The sequence below is a fragment of the Embiotoca jacksoni genome, unplaced genomic scaffold (genome assembly GCF_022577435.1).
Source record: "Embiotoca jacksoni isolate LCO1_2020_lvr unplaced genomic scaffold, fEmbJac1.0.p SCAF_6, whole genome shotgun sequence".
NCBI classification, from domain to species: Eukaryota; Metazoa; Chordata; class Actinopteri; family Embiotocidae; genus Embiotoca; species Embiotoca jacksoni.
In genome coordinates this window covers 14,243,371-14,268,143 of record NW_027185414.1, presented here as the reverse complement: position 1 = coordinate 14,268,143, position 24,773 = coordinate 14,243,371, and the positions used below count along the sequence as shown (strand labels likewise).

At 40.2% G+C, this 24,773-nt stretch overlaps 1 protein-coding gene across 1 annotated transcript; it reads right to left on the bottom strand.

Moving 5' to 3' along the window:
• Nucleotides 1–1,396: 1,396 nt before the first annotated feature.
• On the bottom strand, nucleotides 1,397–18,247 carry polr2m (RNA polymerase II subunit M). The gene is made up of 19 exons (XM_069174466.1): nucleotides 17,832–18,247; nucleotides 16,990–17,070; nucleotides 13,644–13,745; nucleotides 12,458–12,622; nucleotides 12,246–12,338; nucleotides 12,020–12,133; nucleotides 11,759–11,911; nucleotides 11,033–11,158; nucleotides 10,683–10,811; nucleotides 10,133–10,227; nucleotides 9,448–9,553; nucleotides 8,811–8,894; nucleotides 8,461–8,567; nucleotides 7,700–8,368; nucleotides 6,805–6,856; nucleotides 5,264–5,382; nucleotides 3,667–4,263; nucleotides 3,285–3,507; nucleotides 1,397–2,110 (listed from the first exon to the last, which is right to left on the bottom strand). The coding sequence occupies exons 1-19, from the start codon at nucleotides 17,907–17,909 to the stop codon at nucleotides 1,967–1,969; spliced, it is 3,237 nt and encodes a 1,078-aa protein (XP_069030567.1). The 5' UTR covers nucleotides 17,910–18,247; the 3' UTR covers nucleotides 1,397–1,966.
• Nucleotides 18,248–24,773: the final 6,526 nt, after the last annotated feature.

Below are 24,773 nucleotides of genomic sequence, written 5' to 3'. Positions count from 1 at the left end.
CTCTGTGAGAGCTGGAAGACCGACGATGGGAAAGGCAGTTCGGAAAGATGCTGAACGTAGCTGGCACTTCTTATCTAACACATATTAGCAAAGTTGAGAAACGGTATTTGCCATATTGCATTAGCCTGCTGCCGTCCCATCATCGCCTGCCATTCCCAGCAACAACACGATCCAAATGCAGTCCAGATGTGTCAAGTCTTAATAGTTCACTACCCGGCATTAATCTTATCAAGTGTGTGACGGATCCCTGCCTGATAACATCTCGCAGGATTTTAGAATATCGGAGCCTGCTGCTGACCACAGCTTCACTAGAAATGTATATCACCTGGCAGATTTATTTTGCACATAAAACAATTAATGGGTTGGAATCCTGACAATAAAGTAGCTCGCATCTATCTATACTCAGAAAATTGTGTAACTTAAATAAGCGGTAAAGAAAGCAACTGGATCTTTTTTCTAAGTGAACATACAGATTCAAAATGCCAACACATCACCGTTAATCACAAATATTAAGGTTAGAGAGATATGAAGAGCGGTTTTAATGTGCTGCTGCTTCACATTTTCTTATCCAGATGCGGAAAATAACAAAGTTAACTCAAGTCTGGTACTTAATCACAATTTTGTGGTGCATTAAATCCTTTTATTTTATTTTTTTAGACTTGACTCTTGTTTCAGCATAAAATAATGTACATTTAGTCCCAAACACGAACCGTTTTATCCATATAGGTCCTGAAAATATGGCACATTATACTACATTACACTTTTACTTTAAAATTATAATGCAATTTATGTTCTTATATTTACAACTAATGGTGGCAGATAGATTCATTCATATAAAAACTCAGGAACGGTTCAAACGCTGTGCAGTTTTTGATCAGTTTTGACACCAGGCTGCATCAGCTCAGAGCTCACTTCAGCCCTCACACTCCCGTCTCCTGCTGGCTCAGTTTCTTTAAATCATACTTCTCCACAAGCCCGCTGTAATAAAAACATCACACTGGTTACAGCTGACAGAAGGCAGTTTGTGAGACGCACCGACAGTGACCTGGGGGTGTTTTATTCAGCAGCGCACCGAGCGAACAACACCATTAGTGCCGTTTTAAAGCTGTATCGTATAACGGAGTTTCAAGTCATTAAAATTATGAAGAAAAACGTTTAAGCTTTGCACCACAGAGATACGAAGAGATTGGAGAGCAAATTAAATGTTGACAAGGGAAACATTTTCTTGACGCTCTCGTTGGTGAGAAGTGTCACGCTAGTAAAGACAAATGAAAGATATTTTCTTGCAGGTTTTTTTTTTTTTGATTCATGCTGAGAAAGCTGATGAGGAAATTCATGGCGTCTGTAGTTTGGGTAAAACTGGATTGTTTCCTGACCTTACACAAACTCAACCAGGTGGGAAATCAGATGTATTTATTCAGTTCTGTTACACATTCTTCAACATTTAAAAATAGCACAACAATTTGCAGGCTCACGTGTGTTTTCTCCAGATAAAGCTGTTAACAGTCACCACTGTGCTGACACAGTCTGCTGATGAGCTTTACGTGCGTATAATTATTAACACGCTAAAATAAAAACCTCAACACACAAAACTCTCAGGCTCAGAAAGACATGACGTCATTAGTTTCAGTATCTTGATGACAAACAGTGCCCTCGTGAAAAACGCTTCAGATTTAGCATTTAGCCAGCAGAAGGTATTACCCTTCCTCCGGGACACTGAAACGACTGAACCCAAAACAAACTGAATGACATTTAAGTGAGCTCGCTTCTCAACCTGCCATTGAGTTTCCTGAGCTGAGTCTGGGTTACCAACTATTCCTTCACACCATGCAAAGACGGTTTCCTCTCTTAAGAATTCCTGCGCTTGGAGTGAAAATCTTGTTTGATGGGTCCTGATCGCGAGGTCCAAAGCCTCTTTCCCTCAGGGCCAAGGTCACACTGGTCCCCCCAAGCTGGCCTTCCAGGATCAGTCTTCCTCTGAGGAGAGCTGGGCTCCTTCATCGTGAAGCTCTCTGTAGGCAGCCGTGGGGCCACCGTCAGGAGTGTAGCTCCCCGTGGAGATCTTCAGTCCCTCAGACAGTTTCTGGGCTGCCAGCTTGGCCTGCAACTCCTGAAATTAAACACAAGACAGAGGAAAAGCTGACATGAATAGGCTGGTAAACAGGCACATTATTATAAAGCAGCAAAGCCATAGCTATTAAACTCTTAACAAAAGTATGACTGATAATAAGCTTAACAGCCTCCGTGAGTTGTCAACAGCACACTGTTTGACGTTTGGCTCTAAAGTCACTGCTGGATGTGGAGTGATACACGGTGCCTGAATGCTGCCCTCTAGAGCTGATGGAGGGACCTGACGTGGACTTCTAACTATTTAAAACCAAACACAGGAGAAAATGTTACAAGTCACTATTATACTACATTTGTTTTAATTGCAAAATCAACAAATCAATGAGTCTGCTTTAATAACTGAGTTCATTTTACATCTATTAAAATACACTTGAAACACCCTGAACATGACGAACAAAATTCAATAAAGATCTTAAAAAATAATACATATTACTGTAAAAACAAAAAACTGATTGTTACTTTTTGTGTTCACAGAAATAAAAACAACGTATGTGTATTTGAAAGTATTATTGTTTACTGTATAAAATAAATGTTCAGAATAATTTTAACACATTCTCACTCATTTGAATAAAAAAATAGCAGGTTGTACAGCAAAATAGTTGAACTTGTTCAACCTTTGGTGCATCATATTAAAGCCTCATCTGATGAGGAACTGTGGTGGCTAATAAAATATGTGCAAATCCACATTACTGGTAAATTGATTGTGATCATCGCAACAAAATCTATAATTCTGCTAATAGAACAACAGAGAGTGACTGAGCAGTGACAGCAGTAGCAGGGTTTGCCATTTAAAACTAATATGTTACTCTGTTACAAGCTGGATTTTCTGGATTGTTATTTCATGTCTCGCTGGAACTGGAAGCAGCACAGCCACATCAGTACAGTCCGTTGCATTTCATTTTTTTTAAACACAAAGTCTGTAAAATGCTTGTACAATGTTACAAACAACTATGGCTGATTTTAACCGAGGCATTCAAATACTGCTAGCTCAACATGTTACCACCCAACAAGGTGAGCAGCCTTACATATTTATTCAAAGACTGTTAATGTCCTTTTGGTAAGTTGAAGGGTCCGACCCTGTCCGTCTGTCTACAGTTTAACATGTACACTGTGTGCAACAGAAGAGTGAGTGTGCTCAGTGGCTCGGCTGCACTGACCTGCTGCTTCTTGCTTTGTTCCTTCAGGAGGACGGCCGACTCGTCCAGAGAAAGAAGCTGGGCCGGATTGTGGCGGAGAGGAGGGAGTCTGGCTGAAGTGATGTCATCCAGGTGTTTTCTGTCCCGCTCCTTCCTGGCCTCTGCATTGAGCGGCGATGAGCCCTCAGAGGACTGACCAGGTGACGAGGATCCTGATGAAGAGATGTCATTTCTATGAGGTAGACTGGAAACAAAGATAATAAGCTGTTATTTACAGTTAAATAACTCATAAGAACAGAAGAAGACAAAATGACTTGAATTCTGAATAAAATCTGCATTATTAATTAAGTATTTTGTTGTTATAAAGGTCCAGAAAAGTAATCATAAAAAAAAGTCCACTCACTGGTTTAATTTGAATTTTTGCTTCTTGGGGGCTGAAAATGTCTGTGTTTTTTCCAGAATGACTTCATAGGGAAGCTGTTTTGGTATCTGCGTTCTAAGAAAGTAATTGCCTCTCGCCCCGCTGTTTAATGGGTCTTTGGATTCGCTACCAGCACCAGTTTCAGACAGTGTGACCCTTTCCAAGGCCTCCGCCAGGTCACCTTCTGTTGTTTCCCCAGAGTTCAGAGATGCCCCAGCAGCAGCCGTCTCCATTGTTTCAAAAGCAGCCACTCTGGAGACACGCGTGTCCTGTTGCTCGTCCGCAGTGGCGTTTTCCTGCACGTGAGCTGGGACAGGTAAGACCTCCCTCTCCTGTACAGCGCCATCGCCTGCAGCAGCCTCATCCTGCCTGTGTTGGTGTGAGGCTTCTGGTGTGGTGGAGACAGCACGTTGTTGGACTGTGAAAGCCAGCTGGTACTTGGACTGGAACTCTGTCCTGGCAACACAAACCAAACTCTGTCTCCTCTCTTCTTCACTGCGGTGTTCAGTGGCAAGACGCACTTTGTCTGCAAATTCTTTGATCTTTTTTCCTTTGTCAGGAAGAGACTGTAATAACCTCCTGCAAACAACACAAAGCAATTATTCAGTATATATGTTTGACAAGGGCGATATATATATCGATATTTTATTACATCTTGATATGAAAGTAGATATTGTCTTAGATTTTGGGCATTTGTATAATAGTGACATGTATAATATTTGTCTTCTCCTGGTTTTAAAGGCTGAAAAGATGAAGTCATCTCATTTTCTGAACCTACCAGGCCGCTCTACTTGTTCTATTACCCACGTCATCATTATATCCACATTACGGATGATTATTTATCAAAAATCTCATTATGTAAATATTTTGCGAAAGCACCAGTAGTCATCCCTACAACATTGTTGCACTATCAATAACATCAAAAACAGTGTGATATTTGATTCTGGCCACATCTCCCAGCCCTGGAGATCAATGCTTTGTTTAACTAATTAACCACCATAAATCTTTCAGCAGACACATCGATTCTGTCTTGAACTCTACTGATGGAGTGAACATCATTCTTCCAAAACGTATTCTCTAATTTTGTGTACATGATGATGATGATGATGGTGCTGACGTTGTTCCAAAAACAAGATGCTTTTTACATAACTTGCAAACTCATTTAACCATTAACTGACCTTGTATGAAAGAATCTGCATTTGTTATATTTTTACACTCGTTTGTTCAGCTTGTTTCTTTCTCTGATCTGACAGCATAATCACACTTGTTGAGAAGAATATTTTGTCTGCTCCTTCCATAATAAAAAATAAAAACTATTACATGACATGCTGACATACAGTATTGGTAACATTGGAGAGTGGCTTGGGGGCTGACATCTGTGGTACGTTCAAGGCTCAACAGTACACACTGAACAAAACTCGACTCTATATGTCGTGTTTTCAGTTCGTATTATTGGACAGAGAGAAGACATTGGTGATGTTACTACTTTGTTATGGTGTCCTCGCGCCAGGAAGTGCCACACTGAGTCATGTTTGAACTTCTGTGCCTCTCACGGACATAAACTGAGTGTTAAACTTACTTGTTAGAGAGTATGTTCTCCTGCCGGAGCAGCAGCTCCCGGAGCTCTTCCCTGCTCTGGTTCCCCAGGTCTCCCACTTGTCCCTGGGGTGCTGTCCACGAGGAGGACATCCCTGTTAGCTAATGACAGCTAGCTATAGCCATTTACAAACGGCGCGAGCTCGGGTAAAAATTGAACCTTTAAACTTAGCCGGCTCCAAAAAGTCACTGATTCTTTTACTGTTAAAGAGCTTCTGAAACCTCTTGAGTGTCAGTCTTACTGCTTCAACACACGAGACAACAACAACATTTCAAAGTAGGATTCTTCTTCTTGAGCGGAAATCGAACATGTGAGGGAGGTGGCGCTCTATCGCCCCCACTGGACAGGACGCTGTACTGCAACTCTTCACCGTAAAGCCACTGACGCTGACTTACTGCTCTCTGCTGGTCAAATGTAGTCACTAGCACCAATATGAATATTAGAGATGGGCTTGTTATTCTGTTTATTTCGTTCTAGTCTGAACAGGCTTCACAGTCTCAGATTTTCCACAGCTGCATTTCCTGTCCGGATGTTTTCCAACCACTGGGCCAACCCGTTTCTCACTTGGCTCAACAGACAATGACCCAAACTTCAACCAGTGAGTTCCAGCTGTGTCCTCTCCAACCCCAATCGGAGTTCAAAGACAGTTTAAATCTATTTTGGCTGCAACCGTTCAGTTGGAATAAAGTCTCCATACACTTTATTTCTTTTCCAAAATGTGTCATTCTTTGAATCTAAATTCCATATCTATAAAGTCAGATCACACCAGACACTGTAAAACATATTTTTTCTCCAAATGATCTTTCGGTGTCAACTCTTTTTACCAAGCATTTGATTGTTCACCCACTAAGAGTGAATGAGAGCAGGGATGAGACCTTCATGAGACGTCCTTTAAATCAAAATCCAAGTGGAAATATACAGTACCTCTTGGTACTGCTATCATCTGAATGATTTGATATACTTTACAAATAATTACATTTTCCTTTTTCTTCTGCCAAATGTCTATTTTCACCTCTGTTTTAATCCACTACATGCAGCTTTGGAGATGTTGGAAAACTTTTTTGTGAATCCCCAGATTTTCATCACTGATATCATCAAATGCCCAAACAGTTCCTCAAAGTATAGACATCAAACCTTTCCATATTTAGAATTTTAGTGTTTGTGCATGATATTTATGTAAAAATGGGTGAATAATTTGAAATGGAAGGACTGCAAACCATTTTTAAAAGCTCTTTTTGTAAGTGTGGACATCTATTGACACAATCGGGATACTTGTACAGTATAGTCTTTATTATCCAAACATATGCCGGCCTCTCGTCATTAGTCGCAGTTTGATATGTATCATTAAGGAAAAGGCACATCGTAAAACTTTTTCAAACACAGTTGTGGCAGTACAGACAACAGCTGGATAATACTTGTGCCTGGCTCAGGAATGGCAGTCACCTCATTGACATTAATATCTTTAAAGTGATTGAACAGTTTCATAATTAGTACAGAAACTAAATCTTATGTTATCATATTACCCTGTTGCCAGTATAAAGAGATTCATTCCCATCACCAGTATCAGATAGTAAGCTGTTCACAGAGGCATGTTAATAAATATTATGTACATAATGTGACAATAACAAAATAATATTCATTTAATTTGTACAGAGCAAATATAAAATGCTAGGAAAATACACACAATACCATATTCACCTTCATATAGGACTGGATGCTTTTAGCTCCATGAGCAATATAAGTAGGCTACATTCACTGTAAACAAAAGAAATACAATCCTTCATTATCTAAAAAAAACTTTTTGTACACAGCATCAGATTATTTACACGCTACAGCAAGCAACATGTGTTATCAATAATAGAGCTATGTGCAAACATCAGCTGAAAACACACAAGACTTTTTATATCATCAACCAGAATCACCTTCTCCTCCACACGTGACAGGAAAATATTTACGTGCAATCTCCAGACTGTTAAAACATTGATTTCTGTGTCACTGAGGGCATTTTTTTTTTTAAAAGATAATAAAAGTGAAAATTAGACCAAATTAAGGCAACTGAGTTTTAAAGGAAGAGTTCAAAAATTTAGGAGTTTCTAGACCGAACTATTTCTTGACTGGGAGCAGTGACTTCCTCAAGTTTTCAGGCTTTTGCTCCCATTATCCCATAATGAGGTAAATTGTTGCCTTTACTCTTCTCCCCAGGTTTAGAGGTGCTGGGAGGCTCATTTTGTTAGTTTTGGACAAAGCCTGCAGATGAGCTGTTTTCCTCTGTTTTCAGTCTTTGTGCTAAAATAAGCTAACCAGATTCTAGTTGTGGCCTCATAGATACCAGCAAAAGTGAGACTGCTATCTATCTCCCCTTTTTGAGTCTTGGCTCGCGAATTTCCCAAAATGTCAAACTATTTGCTTTGAGATTACTCTATGTTAATCTTTGCTGTCATTTCCATGAGTTTCATGAATGGTGTATAAACTTGAGGTGCTCTTGATCTTGCTCGAGAAGAGGACGGTGATGAAGAGGACGGGGACGAAGAGGACTGCTCTAAACTTGCTCGTATATCTGTGTTTGTCTCTGCATCCACCTCGTCTCTCCCAGACGGGACCGGACTCACATCAGGTTGTGAATCAAACAGGTGGTTGTAGGAGAACGTCCCACCAGGTGCTGAGGGGCTAGACTGCAGGAGACGGCTGTATTCAACAGGAGTGTACCTCAGTAAACTGGACTCCAGCCTGCTGGGTGGAGGGTTATTAGGCTTGAACGACCTTGACTGGGTGGGCATTGTTAGGTAGCGCAATGGATGCTGAATGGATGGAGAGGGTGAAGGTTGTGTCGGGGATGAGGGTTGTATAGAGAAAGTCCTTTGTGTGGGTGATGAAGGTTGGCTGGGTGATGAAGGTTGGGTGGGTGATGAAGGTTGGATGGGTGATGAAGGTTGGATGGGTGATGAAGGTTGGATGGGTGATAGAGGTGGACTGGGTGATGGATGTTTCACTGGTGGTGGAGGTTGGACTGGTGATGGGAGGTGTATGGAATGGAGATGAGTTGGTTCACACTGAAAAGGTTCTACGTCATGCCTCTGTACTTCACGTCTGCAGATGCACAGTTAGACATCAGAATGAGAAACTGCTTCCAAATGAAGCACCGAATACAACCTGATGCTACTTAACATGATGCCTCCTACCTGGGGAGCAGATCACAGTCTACTCCTATCTCCCTGGTTTCCAAAACCTCTTGAGGCCTATTCTGTGTGGACACAAAATACTTCAGCTTGTCTTCTAATTCATTATTCTGGGAAAAGGAAAACAGGAAACAACAGTCAGGTCAGATACATGCAAAGAGCTGCAGTCACTTCTCATGAAAAAAGTGATTTGACAGGTGCAGTGACACGAGGAAACCAGTCAATCAACTGTAGCCATGCAATAGATTACCACACCACACCGTAATCAAAACACACAGTGAACACACAGTGAACACACAGTGAACACACAGTGAACACACAGTGAACACAGTGAACACACAGTGACGTCTTACCTCACACTCCACAATGGCAATCCTGTCCAGAAGCTCCGAGATGAACATGTCCTTCTGAGCTACTTGAGCTCGCAGGGATTGAACCTTCATAAATTCAAGACAACATTTGTTTTGACTGTATATGAATTACTGCCAGCAATGCTTTACTGTAAGAGAGTCTAATCTCTGAATAATTTTCTCTGTAGTTTCCTGAAAATAACCAAGAAATGTGGTGCTAATCACAGGCCAGATAGGAGTGGAAAGCATTCACGTCAATCACATTTTTGCACGTTCAGATAACCTGCTGTGCACCGCCCAGAAAAAAATATACACAAGAATGCATTGATTTGAAGTGTATTAAGTGAATACCGTCTCTGTTGACCCAATATAATGAGTATGACTGTAAGAAGTACCAAACGGGTATTTTAATTATACATGTGGATCAGACACCCCGCCCTTTAACCACTGTCGGTTGGATGACGTTTTATATTCCTGTGTGCACTGAATCCACCCACACTCTGGCTGGCAAACAAACATCTATTACTTCAGCTGATAAATATATGTCGGCCACTCCCGTTATCAAAACTTAGGCAGAGCAGAGGAGCCGTGTCCATGCGACTGAACGGCATCTACACATGGATAAATAAAGCCTCCTCACCTCTTCGATCATTCCTTTGACTTTCCTCTGCTGGCAGAACACCATGTCGTTCAAGTGTTTGATTCTCTCACGGAGATCCCCAACTTCACCCTGCAACACTTTGGACCTAAAAACAACCTCCATTTAGTCCCACAACGCTGCAGCACCCCGAGTAACATACAAACATCAATTCAAATTTGAGTGCCAATAAAGTTTATTCTTATTGTTGGAAAAAGCAGTTTGACAGAGCGATGCCAACTCAAAGACTAATAACTGCCTCACATCCGACGCCATGTCAACCAAACTCCATCCACTGACAAAGAAGGAATGATAGATTGAAAGCTAATTAAAAGCTAATAAATCAGAAAAAAGGCAGAAAACCAACACTCGCAGAGCATTATGCAATATGCAATCATTTTTATTGAGGGAAAACAAATGAACGTGTTTCAGCCGTAAGCCATCGTCAGCTTATTGCTGAAACACGTTAGTTTGTTTGCCCACATTGAAAATTATTGCATATTGCAAATTGCTCTGCAAGTGACAGTTTTCTGCCTTTTTTCTACATTTTTGTCACAACCGTGCACCCATCCCGTTTTCCTGAACCGTGAGTTCTGCGTTCCTTTTTTTGCCATAAGCTAATAAATCGATCCTACAGGTATTTTTTTGGGGCAAACTCATGTTTGTATTTCTGGACCTTAATTTGTACCTTTTGGCTGCAGTTGCATCTGTTTTGTCAGTTAGCTCCATCAAGCGGAGACGCTGTTCACATTCCTGCAGCTTCTGCTGCAGTTGGCTCTTCTCCTGTGGAAATTATATCACAGTTTTTTTCAGTTTTTCTTTGACACAATAGTTGAATTCAAATCATGATTCTCAGAGCATTGTGAAATTCTTAAATCCAAGGTATATTTATTTATCAATTTATTTATTATAAACAGTATGTTTCATTTTTGTCGCTTGAGGCAGTCAAATGTACAAGTAACATATTTTCAGCTGCCCAGTGGGGCATCGAGTTAACGATCAAAATGAATTGCAATACTTTTCTTTTGAACTATCGACATGTTTATGGATAAACACATCAAACTGTTAAATCCCTTCAAACACAACGCCACGTGTAAAAGCTAAGCTCTCATTTTTCGAACACATTTGTGCCGGAGATAAACAACAGACCTTGTAAAGTATACTGTAGACCATGTGTTTGGTTAAAGGGAGTGGCAGAAGTAATTAGATATCTTGTCTGATGTTAAAATGTGTCTTACTTTTCCCATACAGTCCAGGAGACGCTCCACTTCAATAATCCTCAGGTCCCTCTCAGTAATCTTGGCCTCTGCGATCTGGATGTTTCTTTCTGCTTCCTCCAGTCGCCTGATGTACTCATCGAGTTGAGCCTGTGTGAACAGGAACTGCTTTTAAAATGGCTCATCACACTATCAAGAATTTAAATTAAATTATTATTTCGAGTAAAAATTAGCAGTCTTTGTAAAATGGGTCAAAATCAAAAGCATGATCAGCGTCTCATCACACGTTACACGTCTCTGACGTGTACGTTTTGGTTTCTGTTGTCAGTAGAAACAGAGTGATGTGTGAATGAGGAGTGAAGAATGCAGACCTGTAGGTTTTCAATTTCCTCCCTGTGTTTCCGTTGTTCCTCCTGCAGCTTTTCCTCGTACTCCCTCTGTAGCTTTGCTGAGAGCTCCTGCAGCTCCTGACTGTTGGCCTCCCGTGAAGACTCCACCTGGACAATCCACAGCACAGCGAAAATTAGGACTGTGGTCAGCTGATTATTCCATATTGACACCAGAATAGAAGATGCAGATACAGCTGATGTGTTGCTGGGCTGCAGTTAGATGATATGTAAGCAAACCTGCTGCATCAAAGCTGCTTCATTTAGCATTTCACAGATGCCAACGTTATTTGAAATGTGGGCAATTTGCTCTCTATTGAAAAATGATCATTACTTGTTTTATCATCACAGACTACAGGAGATGAGTTCTCAGAACTTTTGTGACTTTTTGACAATAAGTGAAGTTTGATTTCATTGTAAATTGCCGCAGGTGGAAAACTGATGCAGTGTCAGGTAAAGAATAACAGATTCTAGATGTGAAGCGTTCCTGTATTTCTCTTTGTTCATCTTGTGCCTCGCCATCATTGTTGCCACCAGCCAGTTGAGCACCCACTCATGACATCAGCTGGGTGAACACTGTCTCTTTGAATTTGCTGAGCGGGCACTTCCACTACTGTGTTTTTAAATCTGTGGATGTACGTGGGTGTGCGTAAACAAGTACAGTAAGTGTGTTGTCACATACAAAGCGATTATGTATGTACGCCGGATTACCTGAAGTCTCAGAGTTTGGTTTTCAGCCTGAGCTGCAGCCAGCTCTCGCTCCTTGTCTCTGAGTTTTTCTTGTGTTTTCTCACAGGTGCTCCGCAAACTCTTCACCTCATCTCTTATTTCCACTCTGTTCTGACAGTTCTCCAGGAGTGATTTCTGCGAAGGAAACTTCTTTTACTTAACAAGCTAACCCTCTCTATAATAGCATGCAGCTGCGCCATATAAAAAAAGGTCTTCACATGTTCAGGGATTTTGAATTGTTACCTGCAGGCCTATGTTAGCAGAAATAAGGGAGCTGTTCATCTGATCAAAGTTCTCCATGGCTGCCGTCCGGATCCTCACCTCTGACTGCAGGCTCCTCTGGTGTGTGTTGGCAGCCTGCACAAACACATGGCACACTGAAATTTCAGATCTATTGACAGCTTCACATCTTGTAGTTTGTTGAGGGATTTCTAAGCATCTGGTCACATGCTGTTACATAATTAATTACCCTGATTTCTTGTGAAAGCTTCTGCATCGATTGCTGCATTCCTCCAAACTGCCCATACATCCGCTCTCTCACCTTCTCCAGAGAATCTCTCACCTATATACAAAACAAACAGGTATTATCTACACAGCAACACACATAGCTTCGCACAGATGGCGTGATGTTGAAACAAAAATTGACCTGAAGGCTTGGCTGTTTGTTGTGTCTCCCCTCACCTCTCTGATATACCTCATCTCATCGTGAAGGTGACTGACTGTCCACCCGCGCGCCATCACTTCCTGCTGTCTGTTCGAGCCTGCCCTCTGCACAACACCGTACACTTTGGGCCCATGATGCTGCAGCGAGGTCCCCGGCACCCCATTGGTCATGTCCCCGAGGTGCTGAGGGAGACAGGATCACACCGGTCAGGTTTCTGTAGTCACCCTCCGCTGAAGCTAACTCATAGTGTCATTGTTTCTCTGTGTTTGCGTGCACACATGCAGGTGCATTGCATGTTTTGGTGTGTGGATGCCTATGTATGTACCCTCGATCAGGTATTTCCAGCACCGCTGCTGAGCACTGGAAACAGGAGGTTGGGAACGAACGGCTAAGAAAGGTGCAGAGTGTATTGAAGGTGTCATGTTTCTGCAACCCAGTACATGAGCTGCTGCCGTTTCTGCCTATTGTACCTCTGATAGCCGGCGAAAACAGATGCACACCAGACCGGGAGCAGTGTGCCACTTCTAACAATGCAATAACTAAATAACAAATGACAATTATGGTCATGGGCACAGATGAATTACAGAATTGTGGAGATTACATTTCTATAAATATAAATAAGAGGCAAATGTTTTGTTTGGAAATTAGAAAGAGAAATCAATTCTACAGCTATTGCTTATTTTCATTTTCAATTATTGTGTGTTATTTTCTTGATTAATCAATAAATCCTTTTGGACTATAGAAAGTAAAACAATAAAAATGTCTATTATAATCTCCTGAAGCCCACTTTAACTTATTCAAATGACTTCAACAGTCGATAACTAACAAATATTACCATTTAAGGAGCTGAAACCCGATCATTCTGGTTAACATTTATTATAATTGTAGCCACTTAATTTTCAACTAATCAATAGATTATTTAACTAATTAATTCTGAATTAAGTCAAGACCTAATTTCCCACCATCCCATGATGAATAAGCATGTCTTCTTAAGACTTAAACAGATGCACTTGAGACATGGAATTGGTTCCAGTCACCTGCAAGCATTTGTGCATGCTGAAAGTCCGTGAATACATTATGAATGACTCCAATGAGCACATGCACAGAAACCACTTTAACTGTCAGTGACACACGCTGGAGCAGTGGCAGCATACGCGTCGCAGTCTCATGCCTATTATTCAAGATGAGGACGCGTCCGTCTACCTGCTGAGGCGTCTCGCTGCCAGCTGGCCTCTCTCTGTGGATCAGCCCGTTCCTCTTCTTCCGTGTCCCACTGACATCTTTTTCTTTAGCTTTCTTTTCAGCCTGCAGAAAAAAAAAAAAAAAAATCCAATATTCAAGATTGATGTTGTCTACGATTCACTTCGTTCCAGGTGTGATTTTTACTTTGTGCAAACATCCCATAGCACCAACTCATTTTTTGTTGCAATAATGCACCTGACTGTCATTTTACATGTAGAAAAGCTGCTTTCTAAACAAGAATGCAAGCAAACAAACTTTTGCACCAGTTTTAAAATTGTACTTATGTGAATATCACAGCGTTCATCTCAAGGGTGGAGGTGCGGGGCAACTTTTAGTAATTTGCCTGTATCATAGACAATAATATATATTTATATATAAAAAAAAAAGATTAAATAATCTACTTTTTTCTGTGCTTTGATTGTCTTTTCCACTATTTAATGTCTGTTGATGAGTTTGAACTTTTGAACTAAATAGACGGACGGACGGACTGAAAGACAGACAGACAGATAGATAGCTAGAAGGAGAAAAACATATTTTTAAAACCTCCACTCAACATAAACATCCAGTCAGGACCTACTGCCCAGAGAAAGAGGAGTCAGTCTCCACATCTCACAGAGATAAGAGTGAGGAGGAACCAGAACAAAGACGCTAGTGTTGTCTCATGGACGGAGCCGAGCCTCACATTTCTGCACCACTTCATCTACAGAGGACAAGCTGTTGAGAAATGCTGAAGGCCTGCTAATAGGCGGATGTGAATTCCAGCATATGGGAGGAAAGTACAACCATCTATGTTTTAACAACACTGCAGCGGCTCCTCGAAGCGCTATGTGCCGCCCCTTTGAAATTTTACAATGCCTATATTTGACCACAGTGGTGGAGCAGGTGAAGCAGCAGGCATGTAATTTTGCTGGAGGAAGGAAACAAAGTTTCTTTTGTCTTGTGTGGCCTCGAGGAGTTTGAGCTGCTCCCACATGTTTTTGACTACCTGAACTATGTAAACAAGTAAAAACTGCTGAGACGTCCCGTTGAAATGATCATGTCAGTGCAGTGTCAAACATCCTACGGTGTCATCTGTTTGCAGCACATGCACTGATCATATGAGGTCACCACCCAAAGACCCTTTCATTGGGGTGAATCATGTTCACTTTGAAGACACTTTCAGTCATTATGGAGATGAAATCCAAAGCTGCAGGTGGAGTTCATCTTAACGTAGCAATGCGGTGTCCTGTGTGTGTGTGTCATAGAGCAGATGCTTTACATCCCATCTAGGTCAGTCACTGGTCATATTGTGTCCACGATGTGTCAGGTTGCAGGACACACCCTATTCTAATTTTAAGGTGAAGAACTACTACAACCAGTGTTCCTGCTGAAACATCGTGTCTCTGGTATCTCTGACAAGGATATTTTACTCATTTCTTTCCTCCTTGATGAATTTCATGTCTCAACTTCATCACAGTCCTGAGTGACCTACATTTGACCTTCCCTCAGGCTTACATCTGGGATTAAAGACAGAACAATTTCAGGGGCAATTTGTCTGAAAAGGGACATAAATACTCAAGAGTTTAATAAATGTCTGCAGATTGGACAGTTGAATCGAGCCCATTTCATGCTGTGTCACCTTTAAACACTGTGCAGGTATTTGAACTGTTACAACAACAGCAGAGTCGTTGCGCCCGCGGGGACCTCAGAGCTGAATACATAATGATGCTGAAGAGGGCACGAGGTGAGTTTTTAACCTCTTGAACCCTGATATTGCTCTTCAGATTCTCCTCATGGGCCTTCAGATATGGTTTCCTACGGTTTCACAGACATTTCATGCATCAGTTAATTTGAGTACTTCAGTGAATCAGCTACAGTTCATGATTTTCTGCTCATTTTCATGTGATTAAGTCAGAGTAAGTTTTGTGGCTTTTGATTCTGGATGCAGTATTAACATCTTGAGAAATATAGTCCTTCACTGAGTTTCCTGATAAGATAGGTTTCAATCTAAAAATTTAACTACAGCCAACAGCAGAATTTTGTTGAGTGGAAACATAAAAAAAAACATGTCAAATATTACAAGTAAAACAAACAAGAAATAATGTGTGTGTGAAAAACCAACTGCAGGCTGCAGCAACATATTTACTTTACAGATGTGAGACTGATCTCCATCTTATCATCAACTCATCATTCTGTTTCATTTTCTATGGACCATTTCATTTACTCTACATTTTCTCACATCATTTTCATCACATCTGTAAGAACTGCCACTCTTTTGATCGAGCTGCTGATGTCCATCCTAGGACAGACTGCATCCTCACCAAACACAGTGAAGTACACATCAGCACTGAGCATATGCATGTTTCCCTCCACTTGTTTGCTCTTGACCAGACCGCTCTCTTTCATCAGCTCCTACAGTCACGCCCTCCCAGAGGGAAGTCCATTCAGAGATAACCGCAGCGCTATCAGTGGAGAGCGTGGAGGTGTGTTATCGGAACGAACACCATGCTGCCTGGCCAAGATTCATACAAAACAGGCCACCATTTTTTCTGACCGTGAAAAGGACCAAAAAAATTCTCCTCCGAGCCAACAATAAGTGAAGTATCGCGCTCAGTTCTCACACTTTCACTGTCAAACTCTGGCATCAGCTTCTGGACCAAATCCTGAACACAAACAAAAGGTGGGGCAGAACCACCTACAGCAAACACCCACACAGCCTGCAGCGTATACTCAATCATAATTCACATAATCACAATGTCCACTAACAGACAGGTCTGAGTGTAATTTTGCCCTTCAGTAAGCAAATACAAATTTTATGAGCTGTGTTTGTTCTAGTTACCAGAGTTTGAGGTAATACAGCTCCAGCTAAGCTGTTGTATCTTTAAATATTTTCTGTTGCATGGTGCAAATTTACAATAGAGTCAGAGCAGAGCTTTGAAGTAAATGTGAAACAGCTGTGTGTGCATTATCACACGCACATGCCTGCCTGTCATGATTGTGTAACTGGACCAGATGATAAAAAAAACACATAAATCTCAGTGGCTCAACCAGCTTTGCTTCACGGTTTTTGTATTATGAGATGAATTAAGGTGATATTTTCAAAGCTTATTAATACCCCCACATCACTGTTTTTGAGAGTGGGTTGGTGAGGGTACATTTCATGCCAGAGCAGTTGAGTCAAATTGAGCTGATAGGGAGGAATTTCAAGGTTTAATTTAACTCTATATATTAAAGTTTAGCTAAATCTAAATAGGACTTTCAAGAGAGACTTATAGGCTGGACAGCATGGCTAATTGTAGAATTTTACTTAGGGTTATGCAAGACTTACTGTGTCTGAGTTTGCAGTTTTTGGCTCCTTGTCTCCATTATCTCCCGCATGTAGAGTTAACCTCAGGCGTTGGATCCTCCTCTGAAAAACAAACAGACAAAAGGCAAATAAATTATGTTCTCTAAGCAAATGAATTTAGCTTAATCTCATCAGAGAAAAGACAGAAGAGTTTACATTAGCATGTCGCTGAAACTGAGACAATGATCCACTGTGGGTTTATTTATAGGCAATGGCAACAGAGAAGCAAACAAAGTTTATGTAAATGCCCTGAAACTGTGAAACTGGTGTATGTTACATAATGTTTACACTTCAGGTGGTGATTTTGTTTGATTCTATACAATCAGATATTTTTGAAAGATGTTATTTGAAAACATTATGTCACTGAATTTTGCAAGAACAAACCCACACCGTGCACAGTTCACAGAATATTATGTAACATGTTGTGTCATTCGACATGAGACAACCATAGGAAAAAAAAAAAAGCTGCTTTGGTACAAAGGCCCGTTTTATCAGAGAGCTGTTAAAATAAACATGACAGTCCAGCCTCCTGAACACTCAGCTCCCATTACACGCTCGTGTAAGTGGACACATCCACACAACCTACAATGAACAAAAACTCACAAACTCTAAGATCAGAGAACAGAAAACTGTAGGCGGCACTGAGAAAATGTGTTTCACTGTACAGGGACAAGAAAAAAGTGGCTGCAGACTTAAAAGCAACAGAGGACAAACAGAGGAGGGGAGGAAAAAACACTGCTCAGCAAAACAGGAGAAAGAGAAGAGGGGAAGTGGGCGAGACAGAGGGAACCTTTTACTGTCCTGGCTTCTCTGGGACTTCTTACCTCACTTGAAGACCCTGGAGAATCCTCTGTTGTGGTGGTGGTGGTGGAGACAGTTCGGCCTGAACTGTAGCGTAGCATGTCTCTTCTTCTGTCCACTCCTTGCTTGTCTTCCTCTCCCTCTCCAGACCGCCTCCCACCCTTCCTCTCACTCTCCTTCCTGAGTTCTCAGAGCGACCATCTGCCCCCGACTCCGGCCAGGGAAGAGGAGGGGAATTCCACTCTGTTAAGTCCGGTGGTGGTGGTGGTGGTGGGGGGAGTCCTCGGGGCCCCAAGGTTTCCTCTGTCAGTGAAATGACCAAATGCAATCCAGTTTAACACTCAGCAATACAAACACAACTATGTCATTGTTTTGCCAGACTGCTTCTACATCCACCTGACTGACAGGCTTGACAGTCACTCAGCAACCTCGTTGCCTTTCACTGCATCTCTCTGCGTTCCCATCAGACCTGTCAGGCCACATTTCCCCTGCTTCCCTGCTCTGCGCCTGCTGCCCTGAGAGCAGGAGTTTCACAGGGCGGGTTCTTTTACTCGAGCTGGGACAGGTAGGGCAATTCTTATCAACAGGAGTGGCTAACAGGAGGAGCAGCACGCTTCACTTCACACAGGAGTTTAACAAAGTCTCCCTGTGAAGGTTATACACTCCAAACATTTAAATGAATGTTATAATAGATTAAAAAAAAAAAAAAAAAAAAAAAAAAAAAAAAAAATATAACATTTCTGCAGAATATTAGTGGTCTATTTCAGCGCTTTAATGAGCTTTAAAACTTAGTTTTTTGTTCTTTTATCAAATAGTGGTGCAAATTAACTCAGTACAAATTTAAATACTAGTCTGAGCTGGTTCTACTTCACTTCAGTATTTTATGCTCGACTTCTAGTTCACTTCACTTCAGGGGGAAATACTGAGATTTTTACTCCACTAAATTTATTGGACAATCTTTTCACATAAAATTTTTACACACAAAACAAATGATCAATTTCGGAGCTCGTGAAACATTATTAAATGACGCAGCACTGTGAAGAAGTTAAAATGACCTTCACATTGACCTTCTACATTTGTGTCCTGTTTACATATCAATACATGTAGAATAATGATCTCATTATATAATCATATAAAATTGATACTTTTACTTTTGTATTTTAAGTCCATTCAATTGCTAAGACTTCTTTAACTAAGGAGACATTTTTAGTGCAAGGCATTTATTTGTAATTTTTGCACTATGCTGTTGCTACTCTTACTAAAATAAACTTATAAATGTTGATTCAAAAAGTCATAAACTTATTTATACAACAGATACAGATAGCGTCTTGTGGTACAGGAGTTGCTGTAGTTAATAAATTATTGATAGTGATGAAAAGGCACGTCACACATTATTTTGTAATATTATTGTTACCTACAGCCAAACCACTACACACATCACTCTGAGTTCATGCTCATCTGTTCACACTTCCTGATTTTGTCAAGGAGAGACAGGCAGTCATCCTCACAGCCGGATCACATTCCTCCTATGAATGCCCTGCAGTCACTCCCTGTTAATAGAAACTAGAGTCACCGAACAATCAAGTTTAAATACTTGCCTGTAGTAAATAAAGTTGCCTGGCAAGAGCTTGTTCAGCTGTATGTTGTTCTTCAACAAATCTCTGTGGTCACGTCATGTTAAAATACGTATGGCAAAGACGAAGAGAACAATATGGGAGGTTCTTCTACAGGACTGTGAAATTAATCAGTAACTGGACGTCAAACAAATAGTGTTTCTTTGCATTTGCAATCAGTGACCCCGTCACCCGGCCCAGCATCTGTCCAAGTCCAATGTCATGTGGAAATCCATGTGGACGTCCTCTCTCATAAACATACAATATTGAACTCCAATGAGGATCATACTCTCATTGTTTGTGATTAGGTTTACGGCGTACGTACAGTTTCACAGAAAAGGAGCGAAAACTGTCACTCATTGTCTCTGCTCCTGAACAGAGCTCCTTCACGACAACTTAAATCAGAAAAGCAGCAGACGGTATATTCACTCAAACTGTTCTTCAGCACACAGGGGAGGTACTTCACCCGAGTATTTCCATTTCATGGTACTTTTAACTTTTACCCATAGAACAAATGGGGAAATGTTCCTTTTTTTCCTACTATTTTTTCTACAATTATTTGACAGCTATAGTTACAAGTTACTTTTCAGAATAAGATTAACGGATCGATAAAACTTTAATAACTGAGTTTCAGAAGTTAATTTTGTGCACATTTCACGATTGCAGTTTCTTAAACGGGATGACTTGTGATTTTTCCTTGTCTTAAATGACTGAATTGAGTCATACTAGATTGATTATCAGCAGATTGATCAATCGTAAACAGTTAAATGCTGGTTACACATTAATGCATCAGTTATTATGCACTGAGATACTTTTACTTTTGATACTTTAAGTGCATTTTGCTAATAATCCTTACACATTTTATGTAAGTAACATTTTTAATGCACAACTTTTACTTGCAATTTTTCCTGAGAGGTATTGCCAATTTGACTTTGGTAAAGTAAGAGTACTTTCTCTAGCACTGAAGGACAGTAGAGTTCATTTTTCCCTATAGTTGTAAGGCGAGCATGTTGTTAGCTGCTGCATGCAGGTTACAGTCCAAGTGTTTGATCTTCTCTCCTGTGTGGGACCAGTTGTTTGTGCAGGATTTCGGTGTTGAAACCAACCACAGTGGTTGATGTCTACTCAGCATCTTGTCTGCAGCTTTGGAATTTGGGTTATAGTAACTGCTACAAAGAAAGCACCTTTACAGCTGTTGACAGACAAATGTGCAGTCTGTGATGAAATGACACAGTGTCACAATGCAGCACTGTCTTCAGAAATGTGCTGCAACCAGCAAATACAAATGACAGCTGGAGTGTTTGTGCATTGCTTCTGGAGTTCAGTCAGTGATCAGCTCAGTACACTACTTCTGAGGTATTTGTGTTTCCATTTCTTGCCAATTCTTAGAAATGTAGTTCATGCACCAATACATTTATTTGGTAAATAGTTACATTCTCATACATTTTATGACAAGGTAGTTCATAGTTGTTATACTTGAAATGACTAAAACAGATCAACTCTATTAACTAATAATGCATTACTAATAAAAAAAAAAAAAGAAAAAAAAAAAGGGCCAATTCTCTCCTTATTTACTTTGGTGTGTATTGGCTGCTATCAGCACATCTTAATGGATAAATTTCCCCTTTGAGTAAAAGGTACTTGGAGATATTGCTGATGTTCACGACAAAAACTGTACATAATCAAGGGGACAACCAAAAGGGCTTTTAATTTGGGAACTCGGTGAAACAGTAAACAGTGATGTTCTGTTATCTGATTTTTATGGGAGCAGACATGTTTAGAGGGGAAAAAAAAAAACCGGATGGTCATTTACTTACATATATGGCACCCTCTGTTCTGGAGTCGAGCTGAATTGAAGCTGCAGGCGTTTTAACATGACATCATCAGGCTCCCCGCTGCTTGCAGTGGTGCTAACATTAGCTTGCTGCTTCCGGCCGACATTTTGTCCTGGTTTGAAAGGATTTGACGTTCAAAGGTCCTCATCTGACTCTGTTCGTGCTTTTCTTTGAGTTTGTGGTGCCAGACAAAAAAGGCCGACATTTTTGTGAAGTTAATGTAAAGTTATATAGTACGGAGCCCCTAAAGGGTCACTGGGGATGACTTTTTTTTTCTTTTTTTCTCCAGGACAATGAAGGGAAGTGAAATGACTTTGAGCTCTGAGCTACACTGTTTATGATCATGGAGTCCAGGTTTGACCTGTACGTATAGTAGTTTTTAGATCTGGACCAGGACCGGTGTGGTCTAGATGTGTAAAACGCAGTGAAACCTTGACCCTTCAGGGACACCGTACTGTAACTCGCTGCTAAAAACAAGCAGGCGGTCGAGGAAGCAGGTGAGCGTCGCGCGCTGCCCCCTGGGTAATGGTGTTTACGTGTCGGTGCACAATAAACTACAAGTACAGTTTTGAGGTGCTCATACTGGGGGATTTCCATTTTCTGCTTCTTTAAACATAAATGTAGTGGAGTAGAGCCCCATATGTCACTACATTTATTTGACCTTTATTGTTGTTTTTCAAATTAAGATACATGTCAAAATATGATACATATGAAACATACTGTAATAAAAACTGATCAAAGATTTCTTTACTATGGAACTACTCATTAGTGTATCAAATAACATATTAACGAAACACAATGGTCGCTTATATAATACTACAATATTACAAGTATTAGATAGTATAGGCTACTATTAATCATTATATTTTTACTTACAATACTTTAAGAACCGTTGCTAATAATACAGTGCTTGGTCTATTTTTGAACTGTGGCATTTCTTCTTTTATTTAAATAAAGGATCTGATAACTTCTTGAAAACCATTGACAATGACTCAAAACACAAAACACTGTAAGCAGGTTTGTCCTGCTGTACTGAAACATTCAACGCCCGATGCGTCCTCCGGATGTTTACTCTGTTGTCCCTGTTCAGATCCTGACTGATGTTGCAGTACTGCTTAAAACAAAAACACAATGAAACATTGTGGTTGTTGGTTTAACAATGTGATCAATAAAGTCAGAGAACAGCAGAATATAAAGGTTGCTGAATTTGAAGCAAGCTAGTAATCATCAGGATGGAAGTATGTGGAGGTTACAGGGTTGTTTGAGCTGGAGAATTCACCCTTTATGTCTCTGTGTGTCTGCAGAAACCTGACAGCTCAACAGGGTGATTAAAACCAGCCATCACTCCCACATACAAACGATTTACTTCTTCATTATCAATGCTCAAACCTGCAGAACAGTGATGGAACACAGAAACAGACAAGTTCAATAACAGTCACTACTTTTTTGTGAAAAAAATTTATCCTCATTATTTTCTTAAATATAGCTGGGTAATCATATTGCATCATATTTATTCAATTATTTTTTCTTTTTTTTTCTGATCTATCAGCTCTTAGTAAAAACAACATTTTTACCCAAAGTAAATCTGGCATCTGTGCGCCTCTCAGCTAGGGGGCAGCATGGCACTGTCTCATTTTCATTGTTTTCCTCAGAGCTGTGTACAGATGATTGATTGTAAGACTTGTAAAACTTGAATGTTTTCTATTCAGCACTGTGAAACAGAGAGCTGTGTGTGAATAAGATCATCTTTTTCAAACTCTAAATCCACTGCTTCACATCACTAAACACCCACAACTCCCCTCGAAGACAACTCTCTCAGCTGTCCACCTCTAGATTTCCCAGCAGACACTCTGGCTGAAGTCACTCAAGCACATAAAGGAATCCCAAGAATGATCACCTTGTTAAGTATACACAACTTTTCCCTCTTCAGCCCCTTTTAGTTTACTGCTTGGCTTGACACAGGAGAGAGAGAGATAATGCTGTGGCACTTGAAAGGTTGATTTGTTTGTTCCACACAGAATAGCAACAAATGAAGGTCATGCCCTCATGACAATAGTCTGCCAGCCAGTGGGAATAAGAGAGCCCCATCTATTCACCTCATTTTACTGCTGTAGTCAGCAACAAATGTGAAGTTTTTAAACTGGGACTTCTACAAGATAAAACATGATTTTAATTTCAATAAAAGTAGATTTAATGTGTCTTTTCTTATATTGTTTAATTTGAAAGTAAAAACAGTTCTCTCCATAGAAATCTATATTGAAATACGTAACACTTTAACTGTGTGCTCCTGCTCTACATTGGAAATCTTTGCTATTTTACCCCTGAGAATAAAGGAGGACAAAACTGCGCTGGAAGGTGAAACACAGGATGCATATGCTTCGTTGCAGCAGGAAAAATACCGACCTGCTGAGCACAAAGTGAAAGAGAGCTGCTACTGACAGCTGCTTTCACCCTACACAGATTTGACCTGAGGATGATCATTACACACTCGGTCAAAACTGGTGGTGAAATGTAAAAAAAGCATATTTACTCAAGTACTGTTTGTAGGTGCAATTTTAAGGTAATTTTACTTAACTTTACTATTTAGCTTTTTTGTTATTTGTTACTTCTACGTGAAAACATTGTTCTTTTTACTGCTGTATATATTTGTCTGATAACTCGTTATAACAGTTTACTTTCTGCAAACAAGGTAAAAAAACCAACTTCATCTTATCAAGTATTTTGTTCACAATCTGCCACTGCAGAGACAGAACTTCAACCTGTTTTAACTATTTTTAATACCTTGATGAATATTTTTGAATATGGTGACATTTTCTGTCGCTCATTTGTAAAAAGTTCCTGTCATGAGTATATTTGTTAGAAACATGTTGAAATAGTTTAACTAGACTAGTAGACTTTCTTCACGTATTCATTAAGAAGAAACAAAATGCTCAGTATATAAATATTCAAAATCAACATGATTCTCTAATATTAAAAACACTCCAAATGAACCATACTGCATTATGAGTTTACTTTTGATTGTTCAGTTAAAACCTATAGCCTACTTAACATCTGAATAGTTCCTTAACCACAGGTCAAAACTATTTCTGATCACTTTAACCTTCCTATTCATAAAAATGTCTTGCTTTTAATATTCTGCTCCACTCAAACATGCGTTTTGCCCTCATTTTACTTAATTTGAATGTTTGAGCTTCACTATGCAGAAGTCCTTTATTGAACAAGGAAAGTTTCTCTGTTACTATTTTAAATCTAATGTGCACGTTTTAACACTTGCACGTATAAACATGATTTTGTGAAATGAAAAAAGTTACACATAACATGCACTTCATGATTTAGTCAAAGCTGTTCTTGAAACCAGTGCACATAAACAGAAAGAGATGTAATGGGAAATATTTTAACTAGGTATTGAGCTATTTAAACAACATATCGGACACATATATGATTACTCAAAGCAAAGTATTTTCATGTTCGTGTCTCAAGGGGATCTTAAATGTCAAATATCGGTTACCAGGAATTA